Genomic DNA, 27,001 nt, shown 5'->3' with positions numbered 1-27,001 from the left:
TCAAACGTATCAACAATAATTACACAATTTTTATTTGTCTGTCATCGATTAAGAATGTTGCGTTTAATTCTGTGTAGGCCTACGAATTGATTCGGAATTACTACTCAACTCGGATATTTAGTTATTAATTGCGACGCACATGTTTCAAGATTATTTTGGGAATACAGTAAATCTTAATAATGATCTTTCTTTTCTGTCTTCTCAACAACAACAACAGACTTCTTGAAAACATACGGGGATTACATTGTGGTTTATCCTATACGGTATACTTGGTCCTATATACGCCTGTATCCATTTTTGTTACCGAATACACGGGCGAATACAATGACATATAATGAAAATTTACAACTCCACTCCCAAAGACTTATAATAAGTCTTTGGTTATGTAGAGCATCTTGTGTATATGTTTGTCTTGTGAATGGGATTTCCACCTTTGAGAAGGATAGTGAATGAATTTGCTTGTGGTTATCCTTGGCAATTTGCCTAAAATGAGAATAAAAAAAAGTAATAATAATATATAATATAATCGACGTCATTCAATCGCTCACGTTATGCCCATTGATGTCACAATCTCCATTAAATACATGTTTAAAGAAAATTAATGGTTGACATTTGAGACGAATATCTGTATGCCTATACATTTATCACAGATGTATATTGATTTATTATATAATTTGCATCACAAATCATAGAGACAGTTACCGTACACAACACAACACAGAACAGTGCAAAACTACGACAAAGAAGGCACACCATCCTTTTACATTTAAGCTTGGTTCCCACTATGACGCAACGCAAGGGCGTAAACGCAACGCAAGCGTGTTGGCCAATGACAAGTGACAGTCGAATAAATCCATCGCTTGTGATTGGTCAAATCCCTTACGTTGCGTTACGTCCTTTCGTTGCGTCTCTAGTGGGAACCAAGCATAAGTGTTTTAATTGCAGGGGAGATGACCGATAGTTCAAAGATTGTTAAAATAGGATAAATAATAGGATAAAGAACGTATTTGCCTTCGATTAGAAGCGCGGGGGTGGGGGGGGGGGGGGAGTAGAGTAGCCAAATAAAGGTTTTTATTTTTAATTGTGCATGTGGAAACAGTGTAGCTCAAATAACATTACAGTATGGGTTAAACAAATTTTATACTGTATTCTATAAAACGGGAAGTAGTAATAAAGACAATTTACTAAACGATTCCACATTGTTTACTTCTCTTGATCATGGGAAAGATTCAATAGTTGTGGTCGCTCGCGAGTGGATAGTCGGAACGCGATTCGAGCCGTCATATAAACGATTGGGACTCACGAAAAACCGCTCTCGACCGCGCTCTGTTTGGAGGAGGGAGAATATGATTATACTGATAATTGATAACACTTCTGATGACGACGACGGTGATTGGTATACTAATATTGGTATACTAATAATGGTATGAGGCGACAGCCGAGTAGAAATATAATATAACCTTTCATCATTCACCGAATGACAAATGCTATTCCATATATATCCAATATTTGTTTTATGAACATTTAAATGGAAAGAAAGAAAATACAACGTACGGACTCATAGAAATGATGAGATAAATCCACCAAAAGATGGTCTGCCAACTGAACAATATACACTATCAAAATAAATCGACGAAATAACCTAACGATGATTGTAATATGGCTAATAATGGTCAATAGAAGACAACCGTAAATTGTAATAAGTCTAAGAGTGTTTCCACACACCATGGAACTATGGAACTATAATAATAGTTCCATGCACACACAAGCTGTTAAACAACCAATAACACAATGTAAACGTATTCAACCATCTGTCGTATCATAACAGAATGACAGAATTTTCATTTTCTTATTACAACCTTTATTGTATCCTTTTTAAAATAATATATTATTATTTGTAACTAAAAAAAAAACACATTTATTTCTGTTTTATTTTATTCTCATATAACAATATAACATATTGGTGGTATAACCATCTGTCATACCCAAAATAAAATGACAATTTTCATTTTCTTGTTATAGCCAATTCTTTATTGTATCTTTTTTAAAATAATATATTATTTGTAACTTTAAAATAATCACATTTATATACCGTACATTTTATTTTATTCTCATATAACAATATACCGTAATGTTATATTGGATTATTTTCTTCTGCCTTAATTCATTAATTATAATTTTTAAGAAATTCAAATATCACTATTTTGGATTGGATAACCGGTATTAATTACTGATCCCAATTTCATTAATTAGTAGCAGGTTTGATCCAGGGGTGGATCTATTCTTAACTTGGGTAGCGCGCTTACTGCTTAAAAATGTCAATATAAAATAATTTTTAATATTTATTTTTGACTTGCTATTAACAATTCATATGTTAGCGCTCCCAGTTTGAGAATCCAGATCTGCCCTCAAAATAATAATATTTGAATAGCGTTTTTTAAAGTACCTTTTCTTAAAACGTTTCAAATAGGCCTACATCACTTAAATTCGAAATATCAAGGTTAAACGTAAAAAAACTACCATTAAAAGTAAAACTAACAATTTATATTTACGGTCATATTGAATGGTTTTTTTTTTATAGTACTATTATTTTTATTCTATAAAAGGTAATTAACCTTCCATAATTATAAAATGAGTTATTTTAAACAATCACGTCATAATTATCGTTAAAAATCCCCAAGAAAATACCATACCTCCAATATATCATGTAGTGATAGTATCGGCAACCACTTCAGAAAACAAACACACCCGTAATCTTAAAGCACATAAGAGGTTTCCAAACTAAATAATTTTCGAATTTTCTTAATGTTTAGACTATGAAGCAATATTAAATCAATTAAGTAAATACTGTACTATGATTTTCCAGATATTAAATGAATCGAAGGAACTCTGATTTTAGTCAGTTTATGCTTAATTAAAATTTAGTCCAAATTGTTGTTAATTTGGGACACTGATATTCTAATTCCAAAATAAATATAATGCATTTAATAGTTTAATATTTATTGATATCATTACAATAGAACAATGCATTTATTGTTTACAGTATTACTTAAATCATATTATATAACACCTAAATAAATTCCTATCATTTGATTGGACGATTGTGACACATGGCGTGCAATTAACCTCAAATTAAAATTACAGACATAATATCCATTTTTCATTATTTAATACATTTTTATTAGGTTTAAACAAGTGATATTTTGTTACAATATTACCATTTATTCGAATAAATGCCCTAGTTTAGTTACTAGTTACAAATAACATCTTTTGGAATCTTTTCTATAACACAATGCTATTTGAACTTACATTTCAGATGAGCTAGCAAATTTGCAAACCAAACTTAATTCTGAGCATAGAAACATAGTTTTTATTTTTGCTATGTAATCTTATATATGTAGCAGTCAGGTTGTTTTTAAATAGGTTTTTGCTATGTTGACAACTGAATAAAATAAAAAATAAAATTTAATTTATTTGATTAAATGCAGTATTTTATGCTCTTTTAATGCGGTTTAATTGATTAACTGACGTAATTTTATTTTTTGGTAATTGTATTAAAGATATATTCTTGAATTTCAGGTATTAAATTATGTGAAAATTAAAATTAAATTAAACATTTATTTATTTAATTATTTATATTTATGTCATATCAAAATAATCTGTAATTTCTGGTTTCTTTTCTGAATCTTTTTTTGACACCTCATCAGCTGATTTTAAGTTCTTTGCAGAGCCAAGTGGTGTGTACCTGTGAAAAACAGGGTATATTAAAATGTGGATACATAATTTTGGGAAACTCCCCTTTTACAATTAACAGACAAACCTCTGTACATGAACCCTTAAAAAGTTCAGCATGAAAGCTGTTGCTATAATGTAAACATATTAATTATTAAAGATGTATTGTCTGTCCCCCAAAAACATCAAAAATAAAGATTAATATTTAATCAGATTTGTAATTTTAATAATAATAATCACTTCCACAGAAAAAAAAAAATGTTTTCATCTATAAAACAAACCAAAACAATAAAAATTAAATTCAACCAAAAACCCATTGGCTGGTAGGTAGCCATTTTGACTATGGTCGAAGTGACTAACTATTATGGAACATCAAAATGGCACATTAAAAGAAAATTGACAAGACAACTGCAGTGCATCAATTGGTGCTAGACTGGTTTCCCTAGGACATTTGGTTCCCTAGGACATTTGGTTCCCTAGGACATTTGGTCGCCCCATTACATTTTCACCCTGACTGTTTCTCACAAACTGTAGGCGAAAATACTTGTAAATAATTTTCCAATTATTTCATAAGTTTTTTTTGCTGTACCTTTATGATTTTGTATTCAATATAATCATGTCAGGGTATGGCAACACCGGACTTTGTGATTAATTATTAGACATAATCCGGGTTAATTAATAATAACTAGCAAGGTTATATTAAAACCAATGAGTGGTTAAATATATAAAGAAAAACCAATGAATGGTTAATACCGTACAAAGAAAAACCAATTTATAGTATGAATTCATCAATGGTGGTGAAAGATTTTCTAATTTGGATATATGTTGTTACTAAAAATATTTGATGGGTGGGAATTGATCGTTATTTTCCGCTTCTTGAAACCAATAAGGAAACCAAATCAACGATAATGTAAACAAGGAAAAAATGGATTAAAATTTTACAACCGGTAGAATGAACACGCCAAACAAAAATGCGGACGATGGTGCAAAAGTGTAATAAAGAACATGGTAGTAACAAAATAATATAGTTCAAGATATTAATAATGCTAATAATACTAATAACAAAGATTTCTAGAGGCCGACTTCGCCACTGAAGGTGCTCAAGGCGCTTAATTATTATTATTATAGTTCAGTTTTAAGCAATTGTTCTAACTTCTCTGGAATTGACATAAAGTCTGCAGAGTTGATATGAAGTATCCATGATTTATATGAAACTTCATGATTGGCTTGCTGTCTCCATTAAAATTAAAATTTCTCTTCTTTCTCAACTTGATGTTTTAACAAAATTAGGCACATATAAAACAATTTTGATGATAAATCCCTCAACCAAAAAAAGTTATTAACAATGACATTGTTAGTAAATATAGTTATTGATAAAAAAAAAATTGAACATACTTGCTTTGAACAACATCTGTATGGGTGAGAGTTGGTGCCAGTGGTGGGGGTTTCTTGCGTGCACCTCGTTGAACAACATCCATCAAGCTGACAGAGGGAAGGAAGCATGTGTCCCTAAGAAAGAAAATTCAAAATTACATAGTTTACAATTTCCTTTTGTTTGAAATATTCATACAGTATATTTTTTTTTTTCAAATTATTTTTTCAATTCAAACATTATCAAGACAATAAAGGTTACAGTATATCTTTTGACCAATGAACACTCAGAATTTAAATTCATAAGCAAGTATCAACACAGAAATACAACATGATCTTTTCGAATAACAGTTTACAGATGTTTGATTTTACAACACTTACTTCGAAGCAGTGACAACAACGCTTCGTTGCGGATCCTTGTCATAGCTCTGACCTTGACAACCATAGAATTCTGCAAGTTCATGGACAACGCGTCGCTTGTCACGGTTCATTGGTTGAAATGAGTAACTACGTTTTGGCTGTTTCGACTGAAAATACAAGCAAATATTCTTTATTAAACAACTTAGTAAGTTTTACCCAATGGGTTGCTTTATACTGTTTGTAATTAAAAAGAAAGACAAGTATTACAGTACAAACCACTGGTTACATCTTTTGCATGAATTAAGAAGACATTTAATGTTTAATTACTCAATATCATTTATTCAGGCATTAAAAAAAAACAACAACATAATTGTATTAAGGGATTACTGTAATAGTCTACTGCAGTACAGTAACAGTATTTTTTTTGTGCAATAATGTATGTATTTTTTAATGTAGAAGTTTTTGAGGACTACACAAGTACAGTGTGTATCTTGAAAAAAAAAAAATAACAGGTTACAGAGAAAACAGAACGTAAGTACTGCAGTAGAATAATCTTGACATGGTCCCTTAAGACCTGGTACAACATTATTTAGACAGATTAAAAAAACATGCATGATATTTCAGTTAGTTATCTCCATTTACAGTAATATCCACTCACACTTCTCCACAGTCCTCTCATCTGTCTAGGTGTTAAATTTACTAAAGTGTTAGTTGCAAACATTGATTGATGTTGTAGGAACAACCAAGCCTGTTTTTCCTCTTAAATTGATGAAAATATTAAGATAATGTGCTTTTTTTAAAAGCACCAACCAAAGTATGGTTTAAGTCTTGATTACAAAGATTGAAAATCTGTCATCGTTATCAACAAAAAGATAATTCGTATGTTGAATTTTTTTAAATGTTTACATTACAAAATAGCATTTTCTCTTTTACTAACTTGAATCAATTCATCTTCCATGTGAAAGTAGGTCAGGGGTTGTGAATGGGTCATTGTGCATAATAGAGGAAAAGGCTCTACTACAATACTAAAGGGTTGCAACAACATTTAAATTTTTCATAATGTAATATAAGATAGATCATGATTTACAATCGCTAAACAAGGTGGTAAATATTTGTAATAAGAAAAACTAATTCCTATGTAAAATTGATTTGTTTATTTTTTTCTTAATATTCACAAAATGACGGTCAACTCCTATCTTACAACATTAAAGACAGCTATAAGGTTGTTATTATCAATGTCATTTCAATATAAATTTGAAACCCTTTAAAGCACTAGCCATCAATGGCAGGTAGTTTTTAAATTGAAATATCATTTAATTACTGTACATCTTGTTCATTACTGTTGTACTTTTTTTGTTTATTGTCTGAACAGTGTCTGGGGCTGCACTTTTGACAGATAGGCCTATGAAAAGTGCAATTAGGCACCTACTAGATAGTGATTGAATTCACTTTTTGAGAATCCTGTCTGTGTTTGGTTTTTGAGGTTTAATTATTGGTTGTATTGTATTTTCATATGAAATGAAATGGAAATTTTTTAAATGAAATGAAAGGCTAAATTAAAAAATGCAATTTATTATCGATAGTATAATCTAAACTTCCAATTTAAACAAAGTTAATATCTATTACTCAAGGATATTATCAAGTATATAATATTGACACATAAAAAATTTGAACTTTATAATTACCATCTCATTATAATATTCATGAATTTAAATTAATTAAATATATCCATGTGAAACAAGGTTTTGCTTTAATCTCTATAATTATTTTCTTTGATTAAAATGTATTATTATAAAGATGAAAACGCTTCTTCAACCAAACTTAATTAAACTTAAAGCTCATTGGCGATAATATAATATTCATAAGGTGAATTAAATTTGTCTGAAATAAAGTTGAATTGAATTGAATTTTGAATTGAATTAAATATTCATGAAGTGAATTAAATATTCATGAAGTGAATTAAATATTCATGAAGTGAATTAAATATTCATGAAGTGAATTAAATATTCATGAAGTGAATTAAATATTCATGAAGTGAATTAAATATTCATGAAGTGAATTAAATATTCATAAAGTGAATTAAATATTCATAAAGTGAATTAAATATTCATTAAAAGCCTTTACCTGTTGGGCTGAATGAACCACATCTTTGATTGCTTCTTCAACTGAACTTACAAACTGGGGCTGATTTCTGAAAAACAATAAAAAGTTTCATTCATTTACTATCAGCTCAATCTCTCAATAATTGTATTTTGTATAGCGACTAACTAACGAAATTTTCTTTAAATCGCTACGACCACAAGGCCAGAACTAGGTAGAAATTACATTATTCCATACACTATGCGAAAGAGATGGGTTTTCAGCAACTGTTTGAAGATGTCAATAGAATTGGCATTCTTGATCGATTGTGGACGAGCATTCCATAAGGATGGATCTGTGCAAGAGAATGACCGGTCAGCAAATGAACGGTCAGCAAATGAACGGTCAGCAAATGTATGTCTACCAGCATGTGTGGTAATTTATGGAATGAATGGCAAAATGTTTGCCAGTGGACAATTTATCGCAAGAAATAAATAACATTAACAGCAAAACAAAACAAAAACTCAATATAAAGCTATACTATTTAACCCTTTCACTGCGTATACCCGGTACTACCGGGTATAAACAAACATCGTTGAAATACGTATACCCGGTAATACCAGGTATGGGCAAAATAATTATTTAATCGTATTTGCCTATAATATATGGCACCCTCTATATTCTTTCGATGAACTTGAATAATTTTGCAAGTCATTAAAAAAATTTCCCAGCAAAAAAAAACGGCCCTTTATAGTTGTATTATCGTCTTGAAAAAAATGCGCCCTCTATAGTTAATTATATATAGTATAGTATATATAATAGTATTTCTATCTTGGAAAGTAATGGCGGCCATTTTGAAAGTAACACAAATTTACCAGCCCCAATAGGGCAACATCGTGTTTATCACAACACACACAAAAAAAAAATTCTGAAACAATAGTTAGTTTTTGTACTATAGTGAATTATTGGAAACTGTCATTATTTTCTCGATTTTGCCCCAAAACTTTGATTTGTGCATAATTTTTATAAAACAATAAAAATAATTTAATTTTTTTTATATATTTTTATTTGTTATACGTATCTTCATCAATATCCAGTTGGAAAAACGTATTCCATAAGAATTTCTTATAGAAAATATAGTTTTTATCATTTAATAGATAAAAAAATCGAAATCCAAAATACCTGTAATGACGTCACATGACGTCATCAATATGCAAATTACTTTTTTTTTTATACCTAACTGTAAACTAACCCTTTGCCCATCACACACCACAAAAATAATTACACAATTATCTCAATTAGTATTTTTTTTGCAATTTATTAAAATATCATATGTTTTTCTTAAATATATATTACGCACAGAGGTGGGAATAATGCGCCGCAGTGAAAGGGTTAAAACCAAAGATATATATATATAATTTTAAACTAGATAGTGAACTTCAATGTAATCACAGATCAGAAAATGATTCACTATGGGACATGACTGAAGTATAAATGTAATGTTGAACCCTCTATAAAGTCACTCTCTCTTTTATAAACTGTTTGCTTATAAAATTTATATTAAGAATCATTGCAATGTACAACGTGGTTATGGAACTTGTTAAATGTACTTATTTATCTAGGTCACCTTTATTACAAGGGTAGAACAATTAAAAGCTCTTATATAAACAATTGTTGGAAGAGGTGCGGAAAAAGATCCTTATCAAACAACCAATAAGTTGTTTGATAGACTGTAATGCCATTCACTTACTAGCGACCAAGAAAGGAAACTTGAATGTTAAAATAATATTATTAACATGTTATCATAGACAAAACCAAGTCTGATACGTCGTCATAGAAAAACTCCTTTCCGACATCCCACAGTTTTTTCGGTAACAAAACAATAGGAAACAAAATCTAGTTGACGACTTGGTATAGGCTTCTGTAAATTCTCATACACAAGAATAATAGATTTTCCGCAGGTATCTTACTGTTTGGTTTTACATACAAAATCAGATGCATGAATGGTCCAATGGAATCAACCAATGGTAGATATTACGACGGGATGGGACTGGGGGGAATAGGCGGGAGCTAAAAATATAGGAGTTTTCTGTGGTTTACAGAAAAATGAATTTTCAACAATATAAAGAATTTCTTTCAGAACACAAAAAATATCATATCTAGAAAACCACATGGACTTCTTTATCTGGAAAGTAAAACCTAACCACTTTACAAGCCTAGGAGTGGTGACTGCATTTTAATTTCTATGGCCCTGTTTCTGCTGCCAACTAAATACCGTATATTATACGGTATTTTTTGAATACCGTATATATACGGTATATTTTTGGCAGCAGAAACTGCGCTCATAAAAAATATACCGTATTTTGTATACCGTATTTTCCCCACAAAATTTGTGGATAAAATACGGTATTTACAAATTTATACCGTATTTTTTGTACCCGTTTCTGCTGCCAATAAAAAATACCGTATTTTTTTTTTACATGACAAAAGGTCACCATTCGTGTTTTTATTTTCTGTCGCTGTTAGCTGCTTTACACACATGTATAGATATATTCGGCGAAAATGTGGAGCGAAGACGTCACAGTTTTACTAAATAAATGTGTGTGGGGAAGGTAAAATGTCTGACCAACTAAAAGGTAATAAAAGGGACAACCACATTTATAAAGACATTTCTAAAAAAATAAAGCAGGAGTATGGAATAAACTTGTCTCCAAAGCAAGTAAACTCAAAGCTGAAGAGCCTGCGAAAGCAGTACAACATTGCAAAATACAATAACTCGGGGAGGGAACGAATTAATTGTCCCCATTACGATGTTTTCTGTGCTCTCACAACATCTCTATCACTAGGGCTAGGCTGTTGAAAGTGAGACGTAAAACTTCCTTTATTGCGACTTTTAATTATCGATCAAATAAATGAATGGCAATTTGGGTAAAAAAGATGAAATTTAACACGACCACCCAAGAAGTATTGTTAGCAGAAACGGGGTACTAAAAAATACGGTATAAAAAATACCGTATTTTATACCGTATTTTTATACCGTATTTTGAGCAGTTGCAGCAGAAACAGGCCCTATGTGATGAGTAAAAATGTAATAATTTTGAACAATTAAAAATAATTTTTTCCAGAAAAAAAGCCTAATAAAATACTCATATCTAGAAAACCACATGAACTTCTTTATCTGGAAAATAAAACCCGACCACTTACATGGATAGGAGTGGTGACTGCATTTAAATTGCTATGTGATGAGTAAAAATGTAATAACATATCCTTATCTAGATGATTAATAAGTTCTGTAGGTGATTACATTATAGGTGTTGTTGAGTTATTATGTTAGAATGTACATTTAATACAAGACACACAAAGGAAGACATGCTTGATGGAACAGTACAGTGTAAAAGTTAAATAAACCGCACTAAATTATAGATATGCAGACAGTTAATATCAATGTAAAGTAAACAGACCCATCCTGCTATTCTATGTCTCAAAATAACATTGTTTTCCCATAAAGACATACCCATTCTGACTGTCAAAGGTGAATGTGAGGCAGACACAGGAAGTACTGCTTCTTAAGGGCCAGTTCAGACTATCTGGAAATGAGTTTGTTTCATGAGCACAACTTTTGTGAGTCAGTAGAAATAGTGTTTAAATTATGTAATTTTTTTGGGAATAATTTATTCATTGGTTTCTAAATTCTGTAGATGCTACTTCTTTAAATTTAACTATTTTTGAAACAATGAATTTTCCTGTTAAATGACGGTATTTTTTATTATTTTTTGGGTATGAAAAATAATTTGACACTTACTTTGCTTGTTCTTTGAGAAACTCGGTATAATTTGGAGGACCGATCTTGGATGAAAAATCAGGATTCTTTATTTGAAGAGCTAGTGCAAAACGTCTGAAAATGAAGTAAAAAACATTAGAAACATGACTAATCCAGATTCAATTAAAGATGTTGATATAAAGTTTGCGATACACCACATATATTAGTTCTAAAAAAAGAACTATTGAGTTTCTCGAAATTTCGATCAATATGCTTTGATCGTCCTCAGATCGTCCTTACTCCTGAGGACAATCAAAGCACATTGAACGAAACGTCAAGAAACTCAACAGTTCTTTTCAGAACTAATATATGTGGTGTACCGCCATGCAAACCTTCAAACAATATTTCCTCATTCTTTGAGTGAAGTTGGCAATTATTTTTTACATTTTTTATTTTATATGCATCCAACAGTGAATAACTCGCTAATTACAGGATGGATAAACTATTTTATACATTATATAATATCATGCTTATAAGGTTCAGGGAGTGGAGTCGTGAGTTACAACCCTGACACTAGATCAAGATTGAAGAAGACGACAAGCATGTCAACCACTAAGCTATGACAGCTCTTACCAGTCAGACCAGTAATCTAAAATAGTATGTCTTATGTCATAATATATATAATTATATAACACCTAAATAAATTCCTGTCATTTGATTGGACAATTGTGGGTCACATGGCGAGCAATAGTATGCACTATCAAATGATCATTTAATAATACTTTTTGAAACATTTTTGCGTACGTAGGCCTAGCCTAGACGTTTTAGCCTTGCTAGGCCTAGGATTGTTTGGTCGTTTGTTGACATAATTAACACAAAATTAGCCGGGTGTGTTTATAAAATCCATATAAATATAACATTTAATATAAAATTATTAAAAACCAAATGTTACTGTTTTTAATCAATGTGAATGAAATGTAGGCCTTGGCTAGGGCTACCTTATTTGATTCAAATGACAGGAATTTATTTAGATGTTATATAAAACAAATAATGAATGTTTTGTTTCGTGTAATGGTACAAATAATGGCATTTGTTGTATGATGAAAGGTTATATCAACGAGGCAACGCCGAGTTGATATAACCTTTCATCATTCACCTCATGCCATTATTTGTACCATTACACGAAACAAAACATTCATTATTTGTATACTATATAATAATATAAAGGGTTTTTTTTTGGGGGGGGGGGGCCTAGTGTTGTTAGTACAGTATATAAAAACGTAGTCATTACCATTTTCTTTTAATTTTTTCTACTGACCTTTTAAAATATTTTCGGTACAACTTTCATCTTAAGTATTACTTACATTTTCAATTTCCGTTTTGTGCTGATTATATTTGAAATAATTGAAACATTTTTACTGATTTTCGCATCATCTTAACACGTGTCAAATTTATTAGAAAAACTAATGCATGCGGTAACACTTACTTATTTCTCTCAATCAGGGCACATTCTTCATTACATTCCAATCTGCAAAAGAAATCAAAATTCAAACTAATAACCTCCACGTTTCCTAATAAAAAATCTAATTTGATGGTATAATTACGAACAAGAAGTCATACTTGAGAGAAGTACATATGTTGGCAAACAAACCAAAGCTCATAAACTTTGATTTTAAATTAGTTTTTGGTACCTATTAACTGTATCATATGAAGGTTTAGAATACTGTGAATGATTAACATAAGCACCGTTAAAATGGTCACTTCATTATATTTGGGACATAACCGTACTGTATATGACTAAGGCAATCAATCTAACAACAGGATGTTGAGCTCCAGAGATCAAAGGTTTTATCTGTGGCTGCGACATGGTTAGTTGCACACCCCTTAACAGACACTGTGCAACTGTTTGTATTTATTGTAGCCAGACATAAGATCAAATAGATCCTATATTGGCAAGGCAAGCTCAGTGTCCTGTTGTTAGATTGCCTTGATATGACTAGTATAATCCCATGCTCAATTTTAATCCCTCTCTCTAATTAAACTATATTTTGAGACAGACTTGCAACCTGAATATAATCCCACCCCTCTTTATATTTACCCAGTTGGGACTATACGGTCATATGGTACAGTATTTGTTTATACTTTATCTATATAATTCACACTATGGACCTAATTTGTAAAAAATTATTCTAGGCAAGTTCTAGCTGCGGAATAAAATTAGTGCCAGTGAAAAAAATAAAAATATACGTTTGCCATAGACTACTGTATGTTTAAAAATCTATTACAATTTTTATTTAAATTTCTTTTCCTAGCCAATAGCAAGCGTAAACAGTAGGTTCACTATTTATAGGGGGGAACACAGAACGAACCTTTCAATAACTACTGTACATAGTAACCTATGAAACATAGGTAAATTGTTGCTATAAATATCTAAATCTGGATTAAAAACTAAATACTTATTATGATTTATTCTATGGATAAAATAATTATTAATACAAGACATTAACTCTAAAAGCTAAAAGGAATATGGAAAGAGAATTGATTCTGAAGCTATGACTTCAAAACTCAATTTATAAAAAAAAATCAAAGAAGTTTGTAGGGAATAATAATTTTTAAAAAGTTAGCTATAAAGTGTTTTCCGCTATTGTAATATGGTTCAGAATTCTAAGACACATTATACATGCACTAAAACGCTGACTTTATTATAGACATAGCATTGTATGCTGTTAAAACACTGTGACTACATTAGTGTGAACAGGGCCTTAATGTATGACATAACCATTATTATAACCTTTGAGGGAATATGTGCTATTACCATAAATAGTTATTAATAATTGATGAATGCAATTGGTGACCCTGATGGAAAAAAGATTAGCCTGTTTATGAGATTTTGTAGTGATCATTACTTTAATATCAAAGGGAAACAAAATTTGTAGATTAAAACTGCTTAATTATTTATGGAATAACCAAACTATTCAAACAATAATTCTTGGTAAAGTTTTACAGTACAATGTCGGCTAAATATCAAATTATTTATATTTCAAATTGTTTCTGTATGCAAACATTGCCAAGGTCAACTATTATAGACAAAAATCGTATGATTTCATATACTGACCTAATAAATAATAATATTAAGTAAATTTTTATTTTCCTAACTTCCTTAAAAACATCTCTTTTATTATTTTTGATTTCCTTTTAGTACTTCCTATCAAAACAATTGCAACAAAGAATAATTAGAATCAAACAATAAAGTATTGTAAAGTTTACAACTACTGTAGTGCACACACAATTTAGCAATTTCAAACATTTAATATGATTCAAATATAATACGATAAATTGTGGAATATTCAAAGATGAAAAAGATTAATAAAATCACACTCCTAAACAAACCTAAAAAATAACTTTTCACTTATATTATAAAACAGTTATATTCAACCAAAAACCGATTTTTGATTTGATGATTTTTTCCTTTAAATTACAGTTTTTTTAAGTAAATAAATAATTTTGTTTCAATCCATTTTTTGGTCAAAGTGAATAGTTTATGTGACATTAAAATGGCATATTCAACAAAAAAATTGTAAAACATTTTTTTTTCTGGGCCCAATACATCATTAAAGTAAATAATATGCTAACTGCAGCCGGAAAAGATTTTAAAACATTATTTTTTCAGGGGGACAATATATCTTTAGTAAATGGTAGATATTACTGTCTGATGTGTTGTACAGGAAGTCTACACAAAAAGAAAATTATTTCTTGTAGCGTGCGAACCTTTCAAAAAGAAAAGCAAATATAAAGCATAACAAAACAAAGACAACAATCATGAATAATTTTCAGCTTGCAAGTGCAATTAATAAAAGATTAGATTAGATTTATTCAAAAGGAGTGATTTAATATTTTTTAGGGCCAAAAGGACACTATCTAATTCTGAGTTTGATCCAGTAAATGAGTTGGTAATCAATGGTCAGATAACCCACAACAAACCTAGTAACTGCTGTAGCTTGTCACAAAAATTTTGTTTTTTTGATGGCAAGCAAAATTGAATTTGGGTCAGTAAAAATGTATTTTACTGACCCAGTTAAAATTAAAATTTGTTTGCAATATTAATTTACTGTAATTAAATATGAAAGAAGAACATAAAGTTGCTTAAGCCTAAAATATTGAGATATTTTGTTGCAAGATTGTATAAATACATTAAGCATAAATCTACTATAACTATGCATAACTTAAGCTTCTTTAACATCGCACTCGGATTTGGTCCGGTGTCCTGAGAAAAATACCGAGCATAGGATCATTCACTCCAGATTTGAATTCGTTTAAATGACTCGGGCTCTGAATTCTTAGCGATGGATCAAGAAGCCATTTGTTTTCTGAAATCATACGATTTTTTTCTTTTGTCCAATCAGCAGTGAGCATGAATGACCTCGCTTGACAACTGATAAACAAATTCGTGCTCGATGTGAAAGCATGCTCAACGCTCACGATATTTTTCTAGGGGCGCGGGATGTGAAAGTAGCTTTAGGCTGAAATGATTGATTGATTTCTACCATTAATTTTTTTTTAACTTCCCGAATACAAACATCAAAATACTTTACAAACAAAAGGAAGCAGACAAAGACCATTTAATTATTTTATTGCCAGGTACACAAAAATAATGTGACCTCAAAAACAAAATCTTAACAATGGGGGGTGAAGAAATAAAATGACTGTTAACAAAGTAAGATGGTGTTAACCTATTAAACCATAAGATATATGAATGTTAAACAAAGGTAATTGTCCATAAAAAATGACATGATGTTACACACCGAGCAAATATGAATGAGTTCCCACGCCCTTACAACAAAAACAAATTTTCTTATCTACGAGTTATTAGGTCGTAAAAGAAGAATTATAAAAATATAAATAATTTTCTACTAAAAAATATGTTACAAATTCATTTTAACGACAGTAAAATGTTTGATATATATATTTTTTTTAATTATTAAAAAATATCACACAATATAGGTGATCATTAAATATAACAAGATTAAACTTTTTATGGTATTAAATATTAAAGCCTTTTGATTTACCTCTTTTGCGGTGAAATATTCCGTCTGTTTCTGGGATAAATTTAATTAATTTATGAAATGTACACTTAACAAATGTGCTAAATATATGGTTTTTAATTGTTCAAAATATCAAACAATAGGTGGTCATTAAATGTAACAAGATTTAACTTTTTATGGTAATGTTAAGCCTTTTGATTTATCTTTTTTTTTGGTAAAATATTTTGTCAGTTTTTGGAATAAATTAATTAATTTATGGAATGTATACTAGACAAGTGTGATAAATTCTACTGTAAAGACCAATTTACACAGACGAGCAGTAATGGTAATAAAAATATAGAATCTATGTTATTTCATGACCATTTAGAACACCCAACGCAGAGCGGTCATGCGGTTTCTGCATAGAATAGATAGAGATTCCACATGGTGTCTCTGGTAAAAAAGATGCTGTCCAATCAAAGAAAAACTGTTGATGCAACTAGCGAATTGAAAATTGCAAGCGAAGCCCATGTTTTTCAGAGTAGTGTAAATTAACTTATTACTTTTTGCAGGTTTCAAACAAAAATTTGTATACAACTTAAAAATATGTGAAACAATTTTAATTTGTTGCGATTGTTTAAACATAAATTACAAATGATGGCTTTATCCTACAAATAAATTATTGTCATAATAATAAATTCTGTATTGCAACCAACGTTTATTGTGGTATTCTTCCTTTAAAAGTGTTTTCACAAAAAAAAGTTTTTAGGATAAAAGGATATAAATAGATTTCATTACTAAAAACATATTGTTAAATTTGGGAGTTTTTTTAGAAATGAATAAAAAAAAAAACCATTTGTTTTATATTATTTATAATGATCTAGAACCGTTTAAAATGGAGGTCAAATAATTCATTTAAATTTTTTTTTGTCATAAACACAAGAACATAACATGTTTATTACATACAAATAATTGGACACATGAGGCATTGAATGTGTTTTTTATTTATAACAAGATGCTATTTATAGCTATAATAAATAGACCAACACATTTTAATAAGGGTATACCCACAGGGGAAACTCTCATGGCAAACACATAATATTTCTTTGTTTCAGTACTATTTGATTACTATAGCCATAAGCAATCAATTTAATCATAGTGGTACTTTTTTTTTGTTTTTTTTGTCAATTCAATGATAAAAACTATTTTTTCTATAAGAAATTCTTATGGAATATGGTTTTCCCTCTGGATATTGATGAAGATATTATGTATAAAAATAAAAATATTTGAATTATTTTTATTGTTTTATAAAAAATTACACACAAGTCAAGTTTTGTCAAAAATCGTAGAAAAAAGACAGTTTCCAAAGAAGCAAAAAGAAGCACTAATTTAAATAAATCCGTCCGATCACTATAGTAATCACTGATTACAATATAATACTAGAGAGAACAAAATATGATCATCTTCAAAATATGAGGGTGCTATTTAAGTTTGGGACCTTATCATTAGATGAAGTAGAGAAATTTACAGTTTTGTAGTGGCTTAGGGAGTGCAATAGAAACAACCCTGCACTTATAGATAAATATTTATCAAGTTGAAAACGGTACTTACTGTCTTGTCTTGCGCCCATCAGTAATGGCCATCAGACTGCTAATATCCATAGACTCACCGGACTTTAGCTCATGGATCTTGCTAGCCAAGTTTGAAGTTGTTAGCCTGTAAGATAGAATTTATAATTACATTGTATCCACCACTTTTAATACCTTAAACACAACAGTTGAATCTGATATCGAAAACCTCATTTTACAGTTTTGATTTTGGCCTGCAATCCATTGTTTGAATGCTCTAAAAAGTTAGGCCGGCCATGACTCGACACAGACCTGGTCCACATCTTAAGGAGAAGCTTTTACCTTTTGGACGCAATGCAGTGAACCATGATCAATGGCTTGTTATGAAGTAAAATGAATCTTAACCATAACAACCACCAATAACACACCCCGCACTACACAAGATAGCCTTTAGAATATATACTTTCTGTATGGATATATGGATATATTCAATGGATTCTTTTAAAAGCTAGTTGTGACTAGTATACAGTAGTTCATAATCGTGTATATTCACGCTTGAGCGGTTTGTTCGATATTTTCGTCTGCGAATACAGTAATTAAATGATAGTTTTTACTATTTTTTGTCGTGATTTTTTCAAACCTTAAGCCAATCAATGTCTATGATTTATTTGAGAGCTGAATGCTTATATCGATCATACGATCCTGTCAGTTTTTCTATGTTTTTGGTCATTTGTTTGACTAGGCCCTACCACTGGTATAGTGACAAAAGTAACAGTGATCGTATTGCAGGCACTTGGCCGTCTATTGTTTACTGTTGCTATGGCTGTTGCTAAGTCAATGCATTATATAGTGAGATCGTTATAGATGAAATGCTATATTTTGTTTTCATAGGATCTATGCCATATGACAAATTACACCAGATATGTATGCAACATTTTACTCCAGAAGATGTTAAAATATCAACTTAGCCCATTACCCATAACCATATCCATGGTATACCCTCCTACCTTCAACTACCTTAGGTACTGATTACTACTAGTAATCCAGTAATATAGTAGGGTGTAATTAAAGTTCAAATAACTTACTTTTGATAAAGCTGTGCCATCTGTGTGTCATCACCCCCATGCAAACACATAGCTTGATCAGTGCGGTTTCCACATGCACAGGATATTGTTAACTATGAACCAAGAAATAAACAGGTAATTTGCACTATATTAAATCAACAATTTTAAAGAGAAAATAAGCTTGGAATTGCTTAATTTTAACTCTTTAACAGCATGCCTATGTCTTCAGTCTATACGGGAAGACACGTCATCCACTGCATGCCGACATAGAAAATCATTAGAAAGCAAGTTTGGATACGGATCACTACATGAACTCTGTATATACAGTATTGAAGGCCAGCTTATAATGCGCTATATAAGAAATAACTACTGTATGATATAACTATGTACATAGTTCTGAATTTCAAAAAATATGTATTCTGCTTTTAAAGCAATTTTATTGATATTTTGTATATTTACGTACCTTTGTTTTGCATTGTGTTTTAGGACATGGCTGGTCACCATGGCAAGGCACTCCACATGGATGTCCACAATCCAATCTTACCACCTTACAGGGTTGATTACAAGCTTCAGAATCACATGCATCCTAAAACAAGAGGGTAGAAATCAATAAACAGTTCGCTGGAGAAATTAATTACTTGATACAATAACGCATGATTGAATGATTCAGAAAAGTACCTCAGTGCCCCAAAAGCTCTGTCTACAATATCAAACTCAAGTGTGATTTACCCAAATATGGTAGTGATATGCTCAAATATGGTAGTGATATGCTCAAATATGGTAGTGATATGCTCAAATATGGTAGTGATATGCTCAAATATGGTAGTGATATGCTCAAATATGGTAGTGATATGATGGGCACATCACATTTTTTATCACATAAACTTTGATAGTGTAGACAGAGGTTAAGGCCGTAACATCCACTGTAAAACGATATGCAATATGCAGACTGATGTTATCCTTTTGTTACAATTCGGGCTATGCCCGAAAAATGTTGTGTTAATGAATTTATAATTAGGCAGTTTTAACATTTTTGACTTTGATCTGATCTTTTCTATGCAGCTCTTTGATTTAAATAATATGTATATCTATGTATAGAGTGAAAACTCTACCAATTAATATTCATCAATCATCAATTCTTTTAAGAAAAACTTAAAATTAAATCTGTGTTTAATAGCGTGGATGGCCTGGTAACATTTGCACAGGACCTATATTTCTGTGGGTTTTTTTTCTGTGTCAAAGAATTATTTAGATGGTGCTAATAAAGGAAAAAACTGTAGGTTTGTAGTATTAAAATACTTACGTTATGACATCTCTTGCAACATCGATGTTGACCACATGGAAGCTGTTTTCCACAAGGATTTCCACAAGTGAACTCTTTTAGATAGCATGGAATGTTATTCCTTTTCTGAAAATTAATTATATATATGTCATACGTAAATAGTAGATTAATATTTATGTTAACATAAAAGAAATAGTAACGACGCAAAGACCAATATATTAATAACAAATTATAGTAACTAAAACAAGAGAGAAAAGTAACAAAATCAATATAACTTTCTAAAAAATATTATATCATTAATTCAGTAACTGCAGTATAATTCCATAAATCATAACTTACCTCGTGCCCTCCCATGCAAATCTTGGAGCACAGCTCAGTACAGGGTGGACATTCAGTCTCGCTGTGGCAATTATGGCGTACTGGGTGATCACACGGGTGGGATCTGGTACAAGTTTCACTGCATGGTGGAGGTTTCACTCCACAGTGAATCGGTGGTAGCATCACTTCTTGACCACAGTAACAATAGAGCTCATCAAAACCTAAATTAATAATATAACAATTGATTCAAATGTATCATGTAAAAACCATCATTCATGGATTCTTTGGGAGATGTCTCATGGAATATTTTTATATGGTTAATTTTACATTCAATTTGGCCTTTGGCCATGATCTGTATTTCATTTATGTGGTTATAATAAAAGTGCAATATAATATATATGTAAATCTTAATTTGGACCGTTGGACCAGTCTTCCAAAATAAAGCATTATCCATATATAATGCTATATATAACTACTGTAATTTAAGGTATTTATTCAATTATCATCCTGTTGGTGCAGTACCCTCTGCTTACTTGGGCTCGAATCTAACTGTAGCCACCAGCGCAAACTTGGTGGTCTAGAGGTTAGTGATCTAGAGATCATAGGTCGAGTCCCACCCAAAAACGCTTATTTTTTATTCTTAGCTCATTTCCTGATTGGTTGCGCAATGAATGATTCACGTCACTAAATGTAGAAACCATTTGAACTACTAATCTATCACAGAGAGGGGATTTGGAAGAAAGAATCATGAATATGCATGCATAAGAAAAAATGTATGTGTATTTTCACATTTTTTTGTGTAACTTAAATTGTTTGTTTTTTGGACCTTATTTTGAAATAAAGCTGTTTCAGCTTCATGGTTCGTTCATCTTGAGAGTAACAAATAAAAAAAAAGCAGTACTTACTGACATTGTAACATCGATGGCAGTTGCCAAGGTGACACGGTTCCTCACAACGATGCTCTCGACAAGACAACCAGCGGCCACATGATTGTACGCAGACATGTTCAGGATTCTGATATCAATATAAAGATATTTTTTGTTTATATCAAGTTGGCAGTATACACCGCGTGTATATAGTTCTGAAAAGCTCAACCGTTCTTTTCAGAACTATATATACGTGGTGTAAACTTTAAAAATATATATGATCTTGATACTAAACTATATCCCAAGATGAAGTAGAAAATGTGTTGTAGAATGTGCGTGCATATATAATTTATATTGCACCGTGTCAGTTTCTTAGGCATAAGCTAATATTATGATCTTGATACTAAACTATATCCCAAGATGAAGTAGAAAATGTGTTGTAGAATGTGAGTGCATATATAATTTATATTGCACCGTGTCAGTTTCTTAGGCATAAGCTAATATATATGATCTTGATACTAAACTATATCCCAAGATGATGTAGAAAATGTGTTGTAGAATGTGCGTGCATATATAATTTATATTGCACCGCGTCAGTTTCTTAGGACCAAGCTAATATATATGATCTTGATACTAAACTATATCCCAAGATGAAGTAGAAAATGTGTTGTAGAATGTGCATGCATATATAATGTATATTGCACCGTGTCAGTTTCTTAGGCATAAGCTAATATATATGATCTTGATACTAAACTATATCCCAAGATGATGTAGAAAATGTGTTGTAGAATGTGCGTGCATATATAATTTATATTGCACCGTGTCAGTTTCTTAGGCGCAAGCTAATATATATGATCTTGATACTAAACTATATCCCAAGATGAAGTAGAAAATGTCTTGTAGAATGTGCGTGCATATATAATGTATATTGCACTCCAAAAAACAACTTACAATGCAGCATTTATTCTGACACTTGTGACGACCACAGTGCATTTTTCTGTTGCATTTTCGATCGCAAGTTAACTTTTCCTCGGGTGAAAGGTTAATGAGGTCGTTGCATGGCGTATCAACAAAGCGATTACCGCATCGACACTTGATGCTACTTATTCCAGTTGTACACGGTGGGCATTCACCTTCATGACATTTAGACTGACATAAATGAATTTCATCTGAAATTAAACAATTTGATTAAAATAATTGTGTGAAAAATAAATAAACTTATCATTATAACATTTATAATTTCATTTATTTTTAGGCAAGATTTATAATATATGTAGGTGAGAGGCAGATGATATCCTTGAATTCACCAAACCTAAGAAATTAAGCAAATAAGATGTAGGTATAGTTTTACTAAAACATAATATTTTCAGTTGAAAATGTACAATAAGTGGATTTCTCATTTGCAAATGAAGAGTTGTCATCTATGACATCAAAGAGACAAATGAGCTTTATAGTTTCACAAGTCCTAATCTTCAAGGTAAATTCAATGTAAAGCCCCTTTTTAATGTACTGATGTCACACAAAATCAACAGAATCTACATCAGGAACTAGGTTAATAAAACCAATTGAATGAACATACACATAGGACAGTACTAGGTCTCTGGCATTGTGGGAAAATGTCCACATGCCTATGTAGCTGACCTCAAAACCAGACATCACTGAGCTTATAGGATATCCTCTGCTCTCATCTTTTAGTTATTTAAATATTTCTATTTTTGTGTTCAGAGCAATAAATAAATAACAAACTTACCGTCTCCACCACATTTTAGTGGCTTATTGCAAGTTTTGTCGCATGTTGGTATCGGATCACGACAGGAAGAACGTACAAATGACCCAAGGTCACTCAGTAGGGTCTGACTACAAGGGCATCGTTTCAGTTTCTTAGGCCCAAGCTGACAAGGTTCACAATCTCCTGGATGACATGGTGTTTTGCATTTATGGAAGACACAGTCCAATTCTCTGAAAAATAAAATGGTGAATGTTACTGCTACTGGTTCAGATAACCGTATACATAGGGACATCTGGTATTCATTGACATAAAGTTGGCATTTAGATTAATGCTAATTTTAAGTGTACACAATATTTTTTTGGGTTTTGCTCTTTGAGAGTGACATACGACAGACATTGCAATAAATTACACACTAGTGTACATATTTGAGGTCTGAACTCATGGACTTCTAGTGAAGCTGGCTCTGATTTAGTTGCATCTAGAATTGACTACTTTATTTGCATTGAACATCCAAAAGTACCTAGCACATTCTGCCAAGCATGAGTAAATTCCATTTTCTTTTTCATCACAAGGAATTGACACCAGTTCCCCACCACACACCACCTCTCTTGATGTGTGCTGCCCAAAACAATCTGAAAAACAATAATTGATGATTTAAATGCTTTGTAATTATAGGGCGGTTGGTATAATATGTTATAATTTGATATTAGAGAGTTTTCACACGAGCACATAAACAAATGACATCAAAATTGTGAGGGCATGTGTTGGATATTGGATTACTGATCATGAGATAATGGTTCGAATCCAACTCTCGCCGCATTGCTTGTATTCTTAGGCAAGAAACTTTACTTACATTTGCCTCTCTACACCTAGGTGTATAAAATGGGTAAACACAACTTTGCACCGATTACTAGCTGCATTATTATGGGAGTATGTTTCCATACGTGTTTGCGCCAAAAAATGACCGGGGTAAAAATGTGCAGCCCATTGAGAGCTTGCTTATATGCACTATATAAGAATGAACTCTTATAAGTAAAATTTGACTCATTTGCATAACAACATAGTTCTGCGCACAGTTGCGTTAACGTATAAACGTTTCATACTCCTACCTTGCTTGACCTTCTCTTGACATGGATCGCAATCACCAGCGTGACAAATCTCTAGACACTTATGTATCCCACAATTCCTCATTTTCCCACACTCCTCGGCACATCTGTATACTTCCTTTAAACCGCACCTAGCTTTCTGTTGCGCTTTCATGCAAAGGCAATGAACCGTGACGGTTGCCGGGCATGGTGGGCAAGGTCCTGGATGACATAGTATATTACAAGGGTGTGGACATTTCAGAGTTGAAGTTCGTTTACGACCGCAGACATCGCCACACGTATGCGGCGTTTCTCCTGGTATGTTCGGAGGATCACGCATCTTTCCACAAAAACATTTGTATACATGTGGAATCTTCAAAACAGAGTTACGACAACCTGGACACATCCACAGTTCTCCCTCTGAAAAATAAAATCGTTTTACAATGTTACCAGTTTCAATAAAGTATTGCATAGCATTATTATTGATTCAAAATATTTCTATTTTGTGCATCGCCAAACAGAAAATTTAAAGTTTTTTTATTCTCTTTTGTTAACTGATATTCATTGATACTTTGTAAAAAAATTTACTTGTGTATGATTTATGATGCAAACAATTTTTTATTTCATATTCCATTTTGAGGTTTGTGAGAGTTGTTGTGAAATCGTCCCTTACCTGTTTCAAGTTGACTAATATTAGACCTGGCCCAACGTTTGATACATTTAATATGAAACACCGCAAAACAGTGCTGACAATTCCACGTAGGTGCGGTAGATCTGATCATATCACAGCACACCATACATTCGTACGTTTGGTTCGTAAGTTGCTCGATCAACGTGCCTGTTTGAGATTCTAAACTCTGCTTGTTTCCATCCTTTTTCTCACTCGATTCCTTATCAAATTTTTCTTTGATGTTGGTTTTAGAATGTGTGCCCTTTCTTCCATATTTATTTTCCATTTTCCGATTCCATTCGTCAAATTTGTTTCGATTTGGTTTTCTTTGATTGAATTTTTCTTTTTCGGGCACAGCTATACTTTTCTTATCATTCTCTTGCTTTTTCTGATCTTCTACTACCGGAGAAATGCCACCACCTGGACTATCCAGATTCCTTCCATCATCAGAGTTTTTCTTCCTTCCTTTAGATCGGTCATTTTTATTCTTGCTAATCCTGCCAGTAACATTTCCTCTATAATTTCCAGATGTATTTCGTTGAGAATACTCACTATTATGTCCTCTGCCATAACTACGCTCATTAAAATGCTGATGCGGTCCATAATCAATATATCCATGATTGAATTGATAACTAGTGGTGTCACCGTAAGCTACTGATTGCGGATATGAATACATCACATTGGGGTTACCATGTAGCATTTCCTGTGTGTTTCTAAAAGGCATAGCACCATAAGTATACTGGCCGGAATTATCCATTTGACCATTCCAAAAAACATATGGATCATTGTTAGTATGGTCATACATCTGCATGGGGTCATTTGGTGATGAATAGGGTTGTCTGGAATGAGTCCAGTTTCTACCCCTTCCCCTACTGTTGTTTCCCCTGCCATATCCTCTTGGCCTGCTGTTAGTATTAATATTATGATTTGAAATGTTTGTTCTGCTTTTCTTCTGTTCTTCAGCATGTCTAGCTAGTTCATCTTGAGACATCGCAACTGAAAAAAAAATGTTCAAACTTCAAAACAAAGAAACAGAGATGGTCAAATTAACACATGGACACACAGTGAATGGGCTGTTTGCTTGTCGAGTGTTTAAAAAGATGAATCACCCCCCCAAAAACATGAAGATTGAGGCTAGGCAATTCTGCAGTTTTAATGAAGTTAATTAATCATTACTTCCATATACTAGGCCTAGCTAGACAAAAAAATGTAAAAATATGATTATGCTTTCACTATATAAAAAGATAAAATTAAATTTAACCAAAACAAAACCCTATTTATTTGGCTGGCAGGCAATTTGACAATTTTTTTTTAGTTAGGCTTAGACTTCTAGGCCTTATCTTATTAAAAGATTAGGGATAGCCTACTACTACTATAGCCTAGCTAGGGCCCAGAGGCCGGCCAGGCCAGGGCCTGGCCTAGCCCCTAGATAGAGAGGCCTAACTAGGCTAGCTATCCTCTCTCTGCTGGTACTGGTAGGTAGCCTAGCCTGGCTACCTAGGGCCGCCTTCTGCCTTCGACGTATTATACACTACAATGTTTTCTGATAAAAGTAATAACATAGTTATTATTAACTTGTTTTAAATCTTACTATTTGCTAGGCCTAGCACAGCAGCTCGCTCGCGGAATCTCACCTCCTACTCGCATATCATGTGTAGTAGTAGGTGCATATTGTGTTGTTTTTTTCCAGAGATTTAAAAAAAGTACGCCCTCATAGATTGCACAACTCGTTGCAACAATTCAACAAATTCCGATCCTCTATCTGGTCTCACACATTCATAAATGACGTAATCACATATTAAACAAAAATTAATAAATTAAAAACTAAAACAATTAATGGTATATCATGTATAATACCACCAACATTAACATACAAGGCATTTATAATAACGATCCAATCTTTAATTTGAGCGCGCGACATGTATTCAAGAACCCGATTTCTCATCATTCAAATGAAATAATACCATCCTATATTTAACAATTAACTGTATGTTGATGGTAAGAACTGTCGATTACTTATTATTGCACTGATAATAAGAAACACAAATGTTACGATGAATCATTCACATCATCATTTAAAGTAAATGTTGCAGCCG

At 31.8% G+C, this 27,001-nt stretch overlaps 1 protein-coding gene across 1 annotated transcript; it reads right to left on the bottom strand.

Moving 5' to 3' along the window:
- Positions 1–1,931: 1,931 nt before the first annotated feature.
- LOC140040945 (transcriptional repressor NF-X1-like) lies at positions 1,932–26,541 on the bottom strand. Its single transcript, XM_072087283.1, has 18 exons — positions 26,497–26,541; positions 24,909–25,901; positions 24,260–24,655; positions 23,671–23,782; positions 23,172–23,380; positions 22,373–22,590; positions 21,461–21,569; positions 20,577–20,776; positions 20,259–20,363; positions 19,419–19,541; positions 18,977–19,068; positions 17,935–18,039; positions 12,789–12,830; positions 11,345–11,437; positions 7,588–7,654; positions 5,485–5,630; positions 5,128–5,241; positions 1,932–3,745 (listed from the first exon to the last, which is right to left on the bottom strand). The coding sequence occupies exons 2-18, from the start codon at positions 25,894–25,896 to the stop codon at positions 3,640–3,642; spliced, it is 3,225 nt and encodes a 1,074-aa protein (XP_071943384.1). The 5' UTR covers positions 25,897–25,901; positions 26,497–26,541; the 3' UTR covers positions 1,932–3,639.
- Positions 26,542–27,001: the final 460 nt, after the last annotated feature.

The sequence above is a fragment of the Antedon mediterranea genome, chromosome 1, assembly GCF_964355755.1.
Source record: "Antedon mediterranea chromosome 1, ecAntMedi1.1, whole genome shotgun sequence".
NCBI classification, from domain to species: Eukaryota; Metazoa; Echinodermata; class Crinoidea; order Comatulida; family Antedonidae; genus Antedon; species Antedon mediterranea.
The sequence above is the reverse complement of the archived record's forward strand: the minus strand, read 5'-3'. Positions and strand labels throughout refer to the sequence as shown.